This window comes from Pelophylax lessonae (genome assembly GCF_965119305.1).
Source record: "Pelophylax lessonae genome assembly, chromosome: 5".
Lineage (NCBI taxonomy): Eukaryota > Metazoa > Chordata > Amphibia > Anura > Ranidae > Pelophylax > Pelophylax lessonae.
The window spans coordinates 321,315,918-321,332,294 of record NC_138772.1 but is presented as its reverse complement, the minus strand read 5'-3'; the positions used below and the strand labels follow the sequence as shown (position 1 = coordinate 321,332,294).

The following is a 16,377-nucleotide window of genomic DNA, read 5'->3' as shown; positions in this document are numbered from 1 at the left end:
ACGGAATTCTATTCGTCTCACTGATACCAACAATGGGACACTATTCCTCCCACAGACAACAACGATAGGGCGCTATTCCTTATGGGTTACTCTTCCTCCACAGGTGCTATGTAATTTCCTTACTCCTAAGGCTGAGGCATTGTTGCTCCCACTGACACTTGGGCATTTTCTACTACCACTGGCAACAGTCTGGCCCCACTAAAGTCTGAGGACATTAAACTGGCCCTTTGTTTAGGAGACCCCTGGAGACTATGTTCTTTATATATATATATATATATATATATATATATATATATATATATATATATATATATATATATATATATATATATATATATATATATATATATATATATATATATATATATATATATACACACCCACACACACAAACAGTAATTTGACACTTACCTGCAATTTATCCACATCACATTCAACATCCTTCTCAAATTTTTCAGAATACACAGGCCGGAATCGTTTTTCACAGTCTGAAAAGTAAATTTACATAGAAGGAACATGTTTACCTAAAATTATATTATCGTTCACAAAAACGCCACTCCTTGCTTTCCTCCCATATTCATAATAAGGCTACAGACCTCACTGCAGATGTTGCATTGGTCTAGGTGACAGGTTCTCACAGCTCTCCAAGCTTTATTTATAGATTTTTTTTCCAGCTGGCTGGGATTAATATTTGTTTGTTGGGTTCATAGGATTCAGTTGACTAACTGTGGATCTGTCCAAGTATTGAAGTACGGGTAGCATATTAAAGTCTATAAAGCCAGTTAGTGCCTGTGTAAGTACTGTGCTCAGCTTGCTAAGAAGAAAAGAGCTGCACTTGTCTGCCATCTGGACCAATTATTCTAAACTGGTGTTTTTACTTGTTATTACTAACATTGTTGGCGGGTAAAGCGATGTGTTTGGAGAAAAAAAAAAAATCCAACTCAATTTAAAGATTTTATAATAGGGTTCACTAAATGGCGATCCGCGGTCCAGACACGGACCAAGCGACAGTTCTTTCAGGACCTTGGCCGTGCCACTTATCAGCCATGGTGTTCTTTCTTGGGTCCACCACTATCATAATCACAGCAGGTGGGGGAAGAAATTGCTGCAGATCAGGACAGAGAGTATTTTCATATTAACAAGCTGGTAATCATCTGCTTGTTAACAATAAGTTGGGCAGCCTTTGTCCTGTTCTTCAGCGCTTTCTGCCCCTCTGATTTTGAAAATGTATTGCAGAAGCAGAGCTACTGTTTCACTTCAATGCTGGCTTCACCAACTGCACATATTTACCTTTTTTTCACTCCCCTGTTGCTCAATTCAGCCAGAGGGAGTAAGGAGAGAGGAAGCCCAGTTTACACAGAGCTAAAGACTTTCAACTAGCCTCCATGTAACAACACTGGTTAATTAAACAGTCAACCACCAAGCTTCCCCATAACTGGAAGAACTTTTTTTTTTTTTTGCAACCAGAGTGGAATGTTATCAGAGTGATTTTATTTATTCTGCAATGCATTTTCAAAATCTGAGGATTATGAACACCCAGGGAAAATCTTTTATGTAGACTTGGTCGTTGGGGTTACCTACAAATGTGCTAATTCTTGCAATTCCCTAACCCTGCTCCAAGATGCTCAACTATCTCTCCTGGCCTGCACACACTGGCTCTCTGCTAAACAAGAAGGGTGAAGTGTGACAGGGTAATAGTTCGGGTCACCACAAAGATTAAAAATGGGGTTACTGTAAGGGAATGCCAGTACAACGACAAGAAATGAGCATAGGCACACCGCTTATAGGCATAAGAGCACACATGTGCATGCATGCGGAAGTGTGTTCACAGTTTTTGGCACCAGATGGGCTATTTAAGGGATGCTCTTACTCACTGTCAGTGCTGAGTGGTCTTCGGCTTTTCCTGTGTCCTGGGTATATTCTGTATCTCATTTCCATTTATGACTCGGCTTGTTACTGAACTGATCCTGGATTCTGCTTGTACCTATGCTCACCTGTTCCTGACCTTAGCTTTGTTCCTGACCATGCTTCCACCTACGCTTCCGTACCTGGTTGCACACCTGCTACTGACCTTGGCTACCCCTGTGACCTCGCTCCTGCTTCCAACTTGGCTTCATACTATTTCCGAGTGTCTGCTTTGGCTGTCCTTTATACCGCTCCAGTCATCGCAGTGTGTTCCTGCCTAAAGCCTGCTGAGAGCTTCGACAAGCCAGAACCTGCAGTGCATACGTAGTGCCCCTTTAAGCCCCATACACACGTACCGATTGTCTGCCGTAAATATTCGGCCGACAACCGATCGGCCGATTGTAGGCTTGTTAGTATGATGCTTCCGACAGCCGACAGCGCATTTTTGGCCAAACAGAATCTGTCGTGCAGGCATTAAAATTTTTGTTGGCCAACACCATAACGGCCGATTGTTCGCCAGTCAGTACAGATTTCGGCCGACAGACAGCAGATTAGCAAGACTGGGCATGCTCAGAAAAGAAAAAAGACAAGGAAAGTTAACAATCACATGACATCACTTCTGCAGTCGGCTGTTGTTGGCCGACATAATTCGCGTGCAGTCTTTTGCAGTTTTCAACAGACACGACAGCCCTGGACAAAAGACGGCCGATCGTTCGGCCGACATTCGGTACGTGTGTACGGGGCTTTATTCTCAGCTGGTCCAGCGTGCATCACATATGCTCCTAGCCTGATGTCATGACTGACTTCTCAACCCTGCTTCTCCTACTGCAAGCTCTGCTATCAACACCTGCCAGGTACTCGTGTTCCTCCTGTCCCTCAACACCATTTGTTCCAGCTTCAGTGGGGCCTGGGCTTGAGATACAAGAGAGGCCGACCTCACCAGTTCAGTCTCCTACCAGGTACATGACAGTAACACTACATTGTTGTTACCATATCGCCTTAAAGTACAATACTGGGAAGTCTAGCTGCCATGACCTTATGAGAGGACACATTAACCCAAACTGTTTTGGGAAAGCTCTACAAAAAAATATGAAAAACTGAAAAATGTCCACCCAAAATTAAAGCAGCTTTCCCGGAGTGGAGGGGGCCTTGGATAGAGTCAAACCTAAAGTGTAACTAAACCCACATCATAAAAAAACTATCAATAAATGGTGTATTACATTCTGTTCATACTCACTATGAGATTAGTTTTCTGTATTATGAAAAAAAAAACCTGGTTAATCCTGCTGCTCTTTCTACACCTTCTGTATATGTCCCCAATTCAGCTAGGGATTTTGTAGCTGTGGATGCAACATTGCACATGCTCAGTTTTCGGTGAGTTTTTATGCTGAGCATCTTTTCCCCATCTCATCTGTGCAGCCCACGTGCCTATAGACTCACACATGTGGGTGGTAAATGACAGCCCACCTACTCCCTCCTCCATGGTCACTAACCAGCTAAACACAATGCGGGCGGGATAATGCATGTAGACCAATTGAGGCTTCACCTCCTTCTTATGTCACAGTTTGAAAGGACGTGCCAGAACCCCACACACATACACAAACACAGACGTACACACACACAATGTTATTGCCACAAAATAATAAAGATTTGATTTCAAATATATGTTTGTATTACAATGTAAAACAGTTTGATAGAATTTATATATTTGCCTTTCTTTTTTTTTTTTTTTTTAGAACAGGAGACCAGTAGCAGAGGATTAGAAGCTCCTCCTGCTTATGTTTCCCTGCAGACCGTCTGGGAAAGAGCTGGGTCACGCGACAGCTGTATATCACAAAGAAAAAAGGAACTTAGATGTTTTCTTTAAATAAATAATTACAGTGCCATTATCCAGGGAGAGCATGTAAATAAAACAGTGAATAGTATCATTTTAAGCTATAATGCTTGAAAAAACGATAACCTTTTTTGCCTATTTTTATAGGGTAAACCATAAAAGGGTAATGATCTGTTATTTACTTTACCTTCAAAAGATGGTCTGGCTTCTGGATCATCCTTCCAGCATTCCTGCATGAGATTGGCTGCCTCTGCTAAGCTATTGTCCACATCTTCTGGGATACTTGGCCTTTGACCTTCTTTTACACATAATGACAGCTGTTCATTATTAATGACATCTAAAAAAAAACAACATAAAACAAATGAAAAACAAAGACACATATGAGTACATTTTATTCATACCATTCATTATATAATGTCATTTATATTGCACAATATCGTGAGACTTGCCAACACTTTTGGATTATGCAAATGTGCTTCATATTTAAAAAAAAGGAAATATTTAAAGCCCAACTTCAGCCAAATCTTTTTAGTTCCCATTAGAACAGCTGCCCTCCTTCCCGTAATCTTCGGGTTTGTGAAGTCTTTGTCAAAAGTCTGGGGTTCCCAAGCTATGGTGCAATTATAAACAGTTCTTCAAGCATGTACACCCTGTTTTGCTGTTAAATCCAAATAGAAAAACTTTATTGCAACTCACCAATTTTTAGATGCAATGGTTGGATTGTTTTTCATTTTTTATGCTTTTTTACTTTATTTTTCCAAGTATGACTGTTATTTTTCAACTTTCTTTAAAACTACTTCAGGTCTGCCCCATAGCAATTTTACTGCTACAGGGCGGCACCTGTGCACTGAAACACTTATATATACGTGATCCCGCTCTTCCGGGTAGGGCGTGGATACACGCACCACCGGCAGCTCGTTCCCGCTGTGATCAAACACAGTGGGAGCCCAGCGGCAGGTACCATGGGCTCGATGTCTGCCGACACCCGCCGATTGTTCAGTACACAGGCAGAACGGCGATCTGCATATGTAAACAAGGCAGATAGCCATTCTGTCAGTATAGAAGGCATTGATCCTGTGTTCCTGAAGGGACACGGATCTATGCCTTCCCTTAGTAAAAACACCCACAGTACACAAAATACCTAGCTAGGCACAGTTAACCCCTTGATCAACCCTGATGTTAACCCCTTAAGTGTCAAGTTAGTGTCTAAATTGTCCACCGCAATATTGCAGTCCCGCTATAAGACGCTGATTGCCGCCATTACTAGTAAAAAAAACCGAACAAAATACATAAAAATATACCATAGTTTGTAGACACTATAACTTTTGCACAAACGAATATACGCTTATTGGGCTTTTTTTTTTACCAAAAATATATAGCAGATTTATTTGATATTAAAACATTTTTTATTGGATATGTTTTATAGCAGAAAGTAAAAATGATTGTCTTTGTTTCAAAATTGTCTCTATTTTTTTTTATAGCGAAATAAAAAACTCTGAGGTGATCAAATACCACCAAAATAAAGCTCTTTTTGTGATAAAAAAAAGGACATACATTTTATTTGGGTACAGCGTCGTAGGACCACACAATTGTCAGTTAAAGTAATGCAGTGCCATATTGCAAAAAACATGCCGTGGTTAGGAAGGAGGGTAAAGCTTCCAGGCCAAGTGGTTAACAGGTCAAGCTGTCCAGCAAAAGCAGTAGTTAGATGGTTGAGACAAACCATTTAACACTGACAGGGGTGCCTTAAAAGGTCAGCTTTTAGTCAGCTATGTAAAAACTTTATCCAAAAAGTATAAAAAAAAACTTTTCCTGTAATTGCTTAAAAGCAGTGGTGGGATTCAAAAATTTTAGTAACCAGTTCCGACTTTCAGTAAAGGGGTCCGATCTGTTCGCCGAAAATGTCGCAGTCCCGCTAAAAAAAAAAAAAAATCGCAGATCGCCGCCATTACTAGTAAAGAAAAAAAAAAAAGACATAAATCTTTCCCGTAGTTAGTAGACATGATAATTTTGCGCAAACCAATCAAAATACGCTTATTGCGATTTTTTTTTTAACCAAAAAGATTTAACAGAAAACAAATTGGCCTAAAATGATAAAAAAAATTGATTTGTGTGAGTTTCACCTCAGGGGTCTCATCATCCCCGTTGGGCAGCAGTAGGTCCCCCAGAACCCCCTGTAGGGAAGGAGCTCCTGGTGGGAGATGGCCACGGAGAAGCCTTAAGGCGAGAAGGGGTCCCTGTCCAGCGCCCTGTCTCCAGGTCTCCAGGGAGAGAAGGGGTCCCTGTCTCCAGGGGGAGAAGGGGTCCCTGACTCCAAGGGGAGAAGGGGTCCCTGACTCCAAGGGGAGAAGGGGTCCCTGTCTCCAGGGGAGAAGGGGTCCCTGACTCTAGGGGAGAAGGGGTCCCTGACTCCAGGGGAGAAGGGGTCTCTGCCTCCAAGGGGAGAAGGGGTCTCTGCCTCCAAGGGGAGAAGGGGTCCCTGACTCCAAGGGGAGAAGGGGTCCCTGTCTCCAAGGGGAGAAGGGGTCCCTGTCTCCAGGGGAGAAGGGGTCCCTGCCTCCAAGGGGAGAAGGGGTCCCTGACTCCAAGGGGAGAAGGGGTCCCTGACTCCAGGGGAGAAGGGGTCCCTGCCTCCAAGGGGAGAAGGGGTCCCTGCCTCCAGGGGAGAAGGGGTCCCTGACTCCAGGGGAGAAGGGGTCCCTGTCTCCAGGGGAGAAGGGGTCACTGTCTCCAGGGCAGAAGGGGTCTCTGCCTCCAAGGGGAGAAGGGGTCCCTGACTCCAAGGGGAGAAGGGGTCCCTGACTCCAGGGGAGAAGTGGTCCCTGACTCCAAGGGGAGAAGGGGTCCCTGACTCCAAGGGGAGAAGGGGTCCCTGACTCCAGGGGAAAAGGGGTCCCTGACTCCAGGGGAGAAGGGGTCCCTGCCTCCAAGGGGAGAAGGGGTCCCTGTCTCCAGGGGAGAAGGGGTCCCTGTCTCCAGGGGAGAAGGGGTCCCTGACTCTAGGGGAGAAGGGGTCCCTGTCTCCAGGGGAGAAGGGGTCCCTGACTCCAGGGGAGAAGGGGTCCCTGTCTCTAGGGGAGAAGGGGTCCCTGACTCCAGGGGAGAAGGGGTCACTGCCTCCAGGGGAGAAGGGGTCCCTGTCTCCAGGGGAGAAGGGGTCCCTGACTCTAGGGGAGAAGGGGTCCCTGACTCCAGGGGAGAAGGGGTCTCTGCCTCCAAGGGGAGAAGGGGTCCCTGACTCCAAGGGGAGAAGGGGTCCCTGACTCCAAGGGGAGAAGGGGTCCCTGTCTCCAGGGGAGAAGGGGTCCCTGTCTCCAGGGAAGAAAGGGGTCCCTGCCTCCAAGGGGAGAAGGGGTCCCTGACTCCAGGGGAGAAGGGGTCCCTGCCTCCAAGGGAGAAGGGGTCCCTGCCTCCAAGGGGAGAAGGGGTCCCTGACTCCAGGGGAGAAGGGGTCCCTGCCTCCAAGGGGAGAAGGGGTCCCTGACTCCAGGGGAGAAGGGGTCCCTGTCTCCAGGGGAGAAGGGGTCCCTGTCTCCAGGGGAGAAGGGGTCCCTGCCTCCAAGGGGAGAAGGGGTCCCTGCCTCCAAGGGGAGAAGGGGTCCCTGACTCCAGGGGAGAAGGGGTCCCTGACTCTAGGGGAGAAGGGGTCACTGTCTCCAGGGGAGAAGGGGTCCCTGACTCCAGGGGAGAAGGGGTCCCTGACTCTAGGGGAGAAGGGGTCCCTGACTCTAGGGGAGAAGGGGTCACTGTCTCCAGGGGAGAAGGGGTCCCTGACTCCAGGGGAGAAGGGGTCACTGACTCCAGGGGAGAAGGGGTCCCTGTCCCCAGGGGAGATAGTGTGGGGTATGGGATGGTGTGTGGGGGATGGGGTCAGCTCACTCACATTTACCAAGCTGCAGGACACTCATCCACAGTCACCGACCTGGGCTTCTTCCAGCAGCAGCATGGATGGGCAATCAGCTCCGAGGGTGACCTGTGTTACTGTGTATGACAGGGTGGAGACATCCCTGCTGTGTCCTCCGGCTCTCTTAGTGCACCTGGCTGTGTACATTCACTTGAATTGCGCGGGAGCCGACTGGGGGGGAGGGAGAGGGGGAGTGAGGTCGGGACTCTGGCTGGGGAGGAGAGGAGACTGTGCTGCTTAGTGGAGCAGGAAGGGGGGGGGGACTCAAGACAAGGAGCAGCCAGCGCGGAGGTGAGCAGGAAGCTTTGCTGTCCACCCCCAGAGACGGCTCTTTAATTAGCAACTGCCTATTTAAAGAGCCGTCTCTGCCGCTGCTCTCGGCTTCCACCGGTTCCACGAACTTGTAAAATGTTAGTAACAGGTTCGGTGGAACCGGTGAGAACCGGCTGAATCCCACCACTGCTTAAAAGGTGTTAGCTGGAGTTTGACTTTAATTTGTTAGTTAGATCAATCTAAATCTGCTAGTGCATCTAACATTACCCTCTCCCTAAAATGGAAATGCTGCTATCCAAGGGTGTCTGAGTTGCTCCTCTATCCAGAGTGGAGACACCCTAAAACAGAAGTGTGTTACTGGCCAGATCATTAGGTAAGAATAAAGGAAAAAAGCCTAAAAAAAAGAAAAAACAAATACAGCCACCACATTTAAGGCTTGGTAAGCTGCAATATATTAAATGCTTGTTTTGCAATTTAATGCTGCTTTACATGTACATATTTAGGTTATGGAAGGTTTGGAGGAGGGGTTGATGACAGCTCACGACTCTCAAGAGAGATCAAAGGTTTTGTTGTCTACTACTTCAATCTTGATCTTTTCCTGCTGATGAGTAATGGCTATGTCATCAAATCTATGGTCAGCTTACAGCTTACACAGAAGCCCTAAAGCCCCGTACACACACACAGATCGTCGTCATACAAACGTCGGCGGACGAAAGATCTGCCGATTATACGCGTGTTAGTATGGTGCCTCCGACAGATGTCTGCACACAATCCGCAGACAAGAGTCTTTCTTGCAAACATGAAAATTTTTGTCTGCAGACACCAGAACGGACGATTGTTCGCCTGTCAGTACAGAAATCAGCCGACAGACCGCAGATTTGCAAGACTGGGCATGCTCAGAAAATAAAAAACACAGGGAAAGTTAACCATTACATGACATCACTTCTGCAGTCAGCTGAAGTCTGCGGACAAAATTCTTGTGCTGTCCTTGTGCTGTCTTTGCACTTTTCAACAGACACCGACATCCCGGGGAGAAAAGACGAACATTTGTATGACGACGATCTGTGTGTGTGTACGGGGCTTAAGACTTTAAAAAGTATGCAGACCCTAGCAATTAACTTTTCCAGTTAACTCCATTTTGGTCTGTCAAAAAAAAATTCTCCCTGCAAATTATTGTCATAATGTGCTAGTATGCATGACATACTAGCATATTATGAAAGTCTTACCTGAAAACGAAGCCCTCCAGCGGCGTGTTGACACGACTTCCATCTTCATCCGGTCTTCCTTCCAGGTTTGCAGGCAGCCACTGTTTGATTGGCCAAGCCGCAATGATGTCACTTCCACATGCAGAGTCACAGCCGTGGGACGGCTCTCTCTATGGACGGCACACACCGTCCATAGAGAGCGCAGTGCGCATACGCCGGTAACATCTCCACAGTGCACGTTTAGGAGATATTTACTGTACCTACAGGTAAGCCCTATCAGGCCTACCTGTGGGTATAAATTTAAAAAAAATATTTTACTACCACTTTAAATTTACAATTAAATGTGTTATGTTATACTTGTTCAAAAACATATTTTCTGATCCTGCCAGATGATCCAGTAGGCTCCATTGCTTGTAATGAGATGACAACGCTGCACTGAAATCTTAAACAATGTTATCTATCCTGCCCATATTCTCTCTGTGGACTACATAACGACTCCCCTATGTTTTGGCAATTAGATGAAGGGGGTGTTCTGTAGTTATAGCACACTTCTTGTCCTATGGTGACAACCCTGCACCTCTATAGATAAAGTACTGTGAGTGGGTTATGTTACTCTAAATCAGAAACTGCATTATTGGCAACATCAACAGGAGAAAATAAAGCAGTCATCACATGTAGGGACTACTAAACTTCAATATAAAACATTTTTTTTCTTGGGTTTGGCCACGCGGGGAGCCTTCCTGCTGTCCGTCGGCAGTAATTACATGTAAAAGATCTAACAGGTTGGCTGTACCTACCCTGTTTTCCTGAAAATAAGCCCTTCCCCGAAAAAAAGACCTAGCATGATTTTCTGGGATGGCTGCAATATAAACCCCAAAAATAAGCCCTAGTAAAATCCTTGATCTCAGCCCCTCCCTCTGCAGTATTCAGAGAGGGGAAAATAGAACTCAGAGGGTCACGTGTGTGCCCAGCGGCGCTGTAAATAAGGTATTTTCCACAATAAAGTTACAAAAAGGAGACACAGTGCACATTACATATTCTTTTTACGAAATCGATTACATAATTTTATAATTACTTTGACCAAGGTTTATTTTTGAGATTACAGAATGTCATAATGTTGACTCCTGAGCTGACAGGGAGAGAGGAAGAGAGAACTTTTTTTAACATTTTATTGTTTTATTAGGTTATATAGGTTTTTTAGAACATAGAGAGGGCTAAATGACACAGCACAAGCACTGTGCTGTTGATCATGCTTTAAAGCACAGGTGTCAAACACAAGGCCTGCGGTCCGAATGCGGTCCCCCAGGCCATTTCATCTGGCCTCTCATGCAGCTGTGGCAGCCCCCTTGTCTCTGCCCCCACCTTTTCTCTGTAGTTGGCAGCAGAGAGGACAGAACTCCTTTGCCAGATCCTGCTGTACTCTGTGCAGCTGCAGAAAGGCTCGTTTTTGCCTCCCCTCCTCAGTAGTCCACATCAGAGAGGAGGGCAGATCCTGCACCTCTCTGTGCAGCCGCAACACCACCTTGTCTCTGCCTACCCTGGTCTCAGCATTCAGCAGACTCTGGAAGCTGATTCCAGCCCTTCTCTGGTTCTCCTCCAGACCCTGCACTTCTTCCCAGATCCACCCTCTGGTAAGGGGGTGCATTGTGATTTAAGGGTGTAAGGGGGCGTGGGGTGCTCTGGACATCTAATCTTACAGATATAACCGGCCCTTTGAGGGAAACCATAATGCTGATGTGGCCCGCGATGGAAGTGGAGTTTGACACCTCTGCTTTAAAGGATCAGGATATTTATTTATTTTTGGGTTACAATCACTTTAAGATCGTCATTGTACATTCCGTAAATAAGACACCCCCCTAAAAAAAGCCTTAGTGTGTTTTTTGTAGCCAAAATTAATATAAGACCCTGTCTTATTTTCAGGGAAACATGGTAGATCGATGGATCTGCTTGGGTACAATCAGCCTGCCCATAATTGGATCAAAATTCGGCCAGTTTCTGATGAACCAGCCAAATCTGTATCCATGTATAGCCGGCTTAAATAGAGAGGGAGGACATGAATGGCGGTGTAGGGAGAGACTATTGTCACTGCTTATCTCAGGATGAAAAATGCCACAATCAGGTTTTTTATCCCGAAAAAAAAACAGGCATTCAGGAGGTGGAAGGATCGCCTCCTTGAACACCCAACAGCGGCTTTTTAGCAGCACTCTAAAAAGTGAACCACCAGGGATCACTTTTTAGAGAAGAGGCTAGTGTAAACCTAGCCTTAGAGCAGGCATCCAGTGGTCATTCTTAGGATTCATGGACACTTATCATTTGATCTAATTGAAAATTACCAGATAGGGTGACTTTCATCTTATCTGTAGCGCTAATTTTACAGTCAAGGGGCAGAAAGAGAAACACTGCCAAGCCGTGACAAAGAATACTGTAAATGACAGACACAAAAAAAAAAAATCAGCTCAAGCCTTCTAAGTCTCCAAAGAAAGGTCCAAAATAACCTTTGCTTAGGAAGAGATTCTCCATACAAATACTGTATTGGAATTCAGTGATTAAAAATGAGCATGCATATTTGTTTTATACCAAATATAATAAGCTTTGGTTAGCCAAGAAGATGAATAGGATTTATTCATCATTTTACTGAAATACTTCAATGTAAATATAAAAAAGCAGTTAGTATATGACAAAACAGATCGATAACACAACTTACTTTCATAGGGTTCCTTGTTGCTTAGTATCACCCAGATAACGATTGCAAAGCTGTACACATCTGATTTTTTAGTGGCTTTTTGGTTTATATTTTTGAAGTGCTCTGGTGCCATGTAGCTTAATGTCCCGCCACTGCCGGCCTTGGCTGTACTCATTGTTTTGATCCGACTCCTTTGGCGACTGGTTTCCTCTTTGGTCAAAGTGCTCCATTTCTGGAAGGCTGCAACACCAAGATCTGCAATCTGTGGAGACGTGTGTTAATTGTGGCAGCAAATTTTGATTTAGTTTTAGTTATAGTCTTCTGACTATAAATGCCATTTTAGGTTTAGTCGTATGTTAGTCTTTGACTAAAATGCCATTTTAGTTTTAGTCGTATTTTAGTCATATGAATTGTTTTACTTTTATTCGTATTTTAGTAGACTAAAATAGTGTTAATTTAGTCAACAAAAATATTTTAGTTGATGAAATTACCACTGGTGGAAGGAAACTGATTATGAAGGTTGTCGATGTATTCTATATTCCAAGCAGAAGTAAGTTTAAAAGGATGTATTCAAAGGGGCATAATTATGAAGCAGCAGGTTTGGCATTCACCAAACATTTATTGCATGTGAATCTTTTAAATGACAGAGATTAAAGGGGTTGTCCAGTCATCTGTTCAAAATTTAAAAGTCAGCAGCTACAAAAGTCTGTAGCTGCTGACTTAATATTAGGACACTCACCTGTCCCAGGATCCAGCGAAGTCCTCATCTGGCCGGTTTCTTCATTGGGCTTTGGTCCCTGGCCTAAAAACTGTGGGCAGCAGGCTATGACTGCTTGCGGCTTCACACTGAGCATGTGCAAGCCACGCTGCACTATTTGATTGGTCCCGCAGCTTTCTGGGACCTGTGACAGACCCCAGAAGGCTGCGGGGTTAGGAGAGGGGCTGTACTTTTGCTTAGATCGCCATGGCTATTTGGCAGAAGGGTGGAGCTAGGAGCGTCGGCGGGGGACCTGAGAAGATGAGGATCGGGGCTGCTTTGTGCAAAACTATATATAACAAGTATAACATGTTTGTTATTTAAAAAAAAAAAAAAACATTGACTTTATCTTCAATACAGTGCAGTTTCCCACCCCCCCCCCCCTTCCTGCCCAGGCCAATTTTCAGCTTTCAGCACTGTCACGCTTTGAATAACAATTGCGCAGTCATGCTACACTTTTAGAACACAAATACAGCTTTCTTTTGGTGGCATTTAATCACAGCTGGGTTTTTTATTTCTCACAAAAAAAATATTTGAAAATAAAAAGGTTTTCCTTTTTTTTGCGAGTAAATTTTGAAAATAAGTAATTTTTCTCCTTCACTGATGTGCACTGATGAGGCGGCACTGATGAGGTGGCACTTATGGGCACTGATGAGGTGGCACTGATGAGGAGGTACTAATATGCCACACTAATGGGCACTGACAGGCAGCACTGATGGGCATTGAAAGGCGGCGCTGATGGGCACTGATAGGCGGCACTGATGCACACTGACAGGCGGCACTGATGAGCACTGACAGGCAACCAGAAAAAAAAACAGGCATTTAGGAGGTGGAAGGATCGCCTCCTTGAACACCCAACAGCGGCACTGATGGAAACTGATGGGCAGCACAGATGAGCAGGCACTGACTGGCAACACTATTGGCACTGATTGTGGGCACTGTAGGCCCTGATGGTGGGCACTGTTTTTGAGCTTTTCTGTAATCAGGGCACTGATGATCAGTGCCCTGATTACCTTTTCTAGGTTCCCCTTTGAGGAGGAGCCGCCGATCGGCTCTCCTCGCCACACACTCTGACAGTGTGAGGCGAGGAGAGCCGATAAATGGCACTTCCTCATTTACATGTGACCCGCTGTGAGTGGACACACAGCCGATCACATGGGTAAAGAGCCAAGTCATTGGCTCTTTACCAAGATCGGGGTCGCACCGTGTCCTAGCAACACGGCGTGGCCATGATAGCCGCACTGCGCGTCCTCGCGGACGTGCGAGAGAGGCTGTTCTGGTGCGCCGTCATATGACGCGTCCCAGAACAATAGCCACACCGCTCCGCCGTCATTTGAAGTGGTTAATATTACTTTAACCACCAGTGAATGTTTGGTAAAATTCTCATTTACTGCTTTATAAATATGCCCCTGTGTTTTCTTTAAAAGACCTACCTTAATATGAAAATTATCATCTGCCAGAATGTTTTCTGGTTTCAGGTCCTTGTGGATCACTTTTTCGCTATGCAGATAGATCATTCCTTCGATAATTTCCAGGATAAAACGAGCTTTCACTGAAATGGGCACTTCAATCTAGATTTAAATATAAGACAGGAACCACAATTAATAACTAATTAACAAATAAATATCAGGCAACTCACTACAACTCTAGGGAAAGTGCATGACACCATAATTTGACTTTGCAGAGCTCACTACAGTACAGTTGGGTGGAACTGGTGGCTGCCCTGCCACTGCACTCCTTAAAATAATTAGCTAACTGTTCTTTCTGGGGGCTTCTAGTTAACCAAGAAGACCTGTTGTGAAGTTAACTTTTAAGTTAGGCAAACATTTTAGTCAACTTAAAGCGGTAGTATCATGTTTTTTTTTACTTTTACCTACAGGTAAGCCTATAATAAGGCTTACCTGTAGGTACAATTAATATCTCCTAAACCGGCACGGTTTAGGAGATATTTGCAGTGCATGCAGCCGCTCACGAGAGCGGCGCATGCGCTCTGAAGGTCCGGGGGGACCTTCAGTTTTACTTGCCGGGAGCTTGCCGGGAAATCACGTCATCGCGGCTCCGGCCAATCACAGCGCCGGAGCCGCCGAACCCGGAAGAGACGGCGAGGGATCATGGCAGTGCCCGCAGAGATGTCCGGGGGTCCGTGTCGGGGCTTCGTTCTAAGGTAAGTAATACATAATGAGCTAGTATGTGATGCATACTAGCTCATTATGCCTTTGTCTTGCAGTTTTTTTTTTGGGTTTGCAACCGCTTTAAGTCATTTGCACTTTTTGGCAGTTGCATAATTTATGGGGAGGATTGTAATGTATTTATTGATTAGTAAGTGTTCATTTATTAGTATATGGAGAATTCTTGGAAAAGTTTTAAAGACTTTGTTATCTTGTTGTCCAAAGAAGTTGAAAGTATATCTAAAGTCAAAACAGATTTTCCCCTGTTTTGTGAAGCTTAAGCCTGGTTAATAAAAACCGTCCGACATTTGGTCTGTGTGTACTGCACCCAGTCGGACAGAAGCCAGCCGAAGGGGCATGACCGAAAAAACCTTTGCCAATCGGCTCTTGATCAGCGCTCTGAACCTACAGTATGTCTGAGAGCACTAACCAGTGTTCTGGTGGGGAGGGGAGGGAGACTGTCTCCCTGTCAGAACACAATAGCAAAGCAGGAAAGATCGCTGTACTAACGTTGGATCATTAGTACAGCGGCTCCTACTGAGCTGTCATTTTTTTTGTTCAACCCACTGGGTTGAAAAAAAAAAACTAGTAGTGTTTGCTAGGCTTTAATCCCAACACTTGAACTATGCTGAGAGCTGCAGATCGCGTTGCCTTGCTTAGATCAGCAGTTATATCTGACAATATACTCTGCTTTCGCAATGCTCCCCTACCTTACTTTAAGGTTTTCCTATGCTGTATTTAACAGCTATATAAAACAAAAACATACATTTTGCTTGGAAATAGTATTTAACATTTAGCAATTCCACTGGATGTAATGACATGTGGTTTCCACTGAAGGTAACCTTTTCTTATGCCTTTTTTAAATCATATGCACAGTTTATTGTCCACCTTTGTGAAAGCTTTAGTTTAAAGTAAAACTTAAACCAAACTTTTTTTTCCGTTTTGGATCAAGTAAGGGGGAGGGGGGGTTGGAACCCCTATCAGTTTTTTTTTTTTTTTTTTGCCATCTGTGTCCCGTTACAGAGATCTCCCTTAACTTCCTGTCCCATAGTGAAAAAAAAGGAAGTGAGAGGAAAACTCTCCAAAGTGAGATAATTCCTGGTAGTCACCAGAACTAGTGTCCCCATTGGAAAGTTGCACCTCTATTTCTGTTCTAGGGTGAATCTCCCTAAAGGGGGCACAGGCAGCAATACAAATATGAAAGGTGTTCTAATCCCCCCTCCACTCAGAAACTTAAAAAAAAAATGTCTTTTGTTATTTAGAGATTATGAAAAATTTGGTTTGTGGGAACTCATTCACCCCATTCACACCTGATCGTGGTCATAATTGACGCGATTCCACCCGCGATTTCAAATCGCTGCAAAACGTGGGACAAGTTTGCGATGCCATTGCTTCTTAATGGCACCCCAATTACGGTGCAATTTTGCAATGAACCTATTTTGGGCAACAGCGTTTTCCGACTGCAGCATGATTTACCGCGCTACAATCGCGGCGTGATTGGGATGCCATTAAGAAGTAATGGCGTCCTAAACGCGTCTCATGATTTGCACAATTCGCGGCGATTAGGCCTGCGATCAGGTGTGAATGGAGCCTAAAGCCCCGTACACACGCATCGATTATTGGCCGGGAATTTTAGGCCAACGTCCGA

The 16,377-nt window shown here is 44.9% G+C and overlaps 1 protein-coding gene across 1 annotated transcript in view; it reads right to left on the bottom strand.

The window, feature by feature from the left end:
• RIPK1 (receptor interacting serine/threonine kinase 1) overlaps positions 1–16,377 on the bottom strand; it is a 73,338-nt gene that overhangs the window by 15,222 nt on the left and 41,739 nt on the right. The window contains exons 4-7 of the mRNA XM_082258078.1: positions 13,995–14,132; positions 11,826–12,066; positions 3,927–4,076; positions 412–488 (exon numbers count right to left, since the gene is read on the bottom strand). Of these exons, the coding sequence (XP_082114204.1) occupies positions 412–488; positions 3,927–4,076; positions 11,826–12,066; positions 13,995–14,132 (606 nt within the window). The remainder of the gene's footprint in view (positions 1–411; positions 489–3,926; positions 4,077–11,825; positions 12,067–13,994; positions 14,133–16,377) is intronic.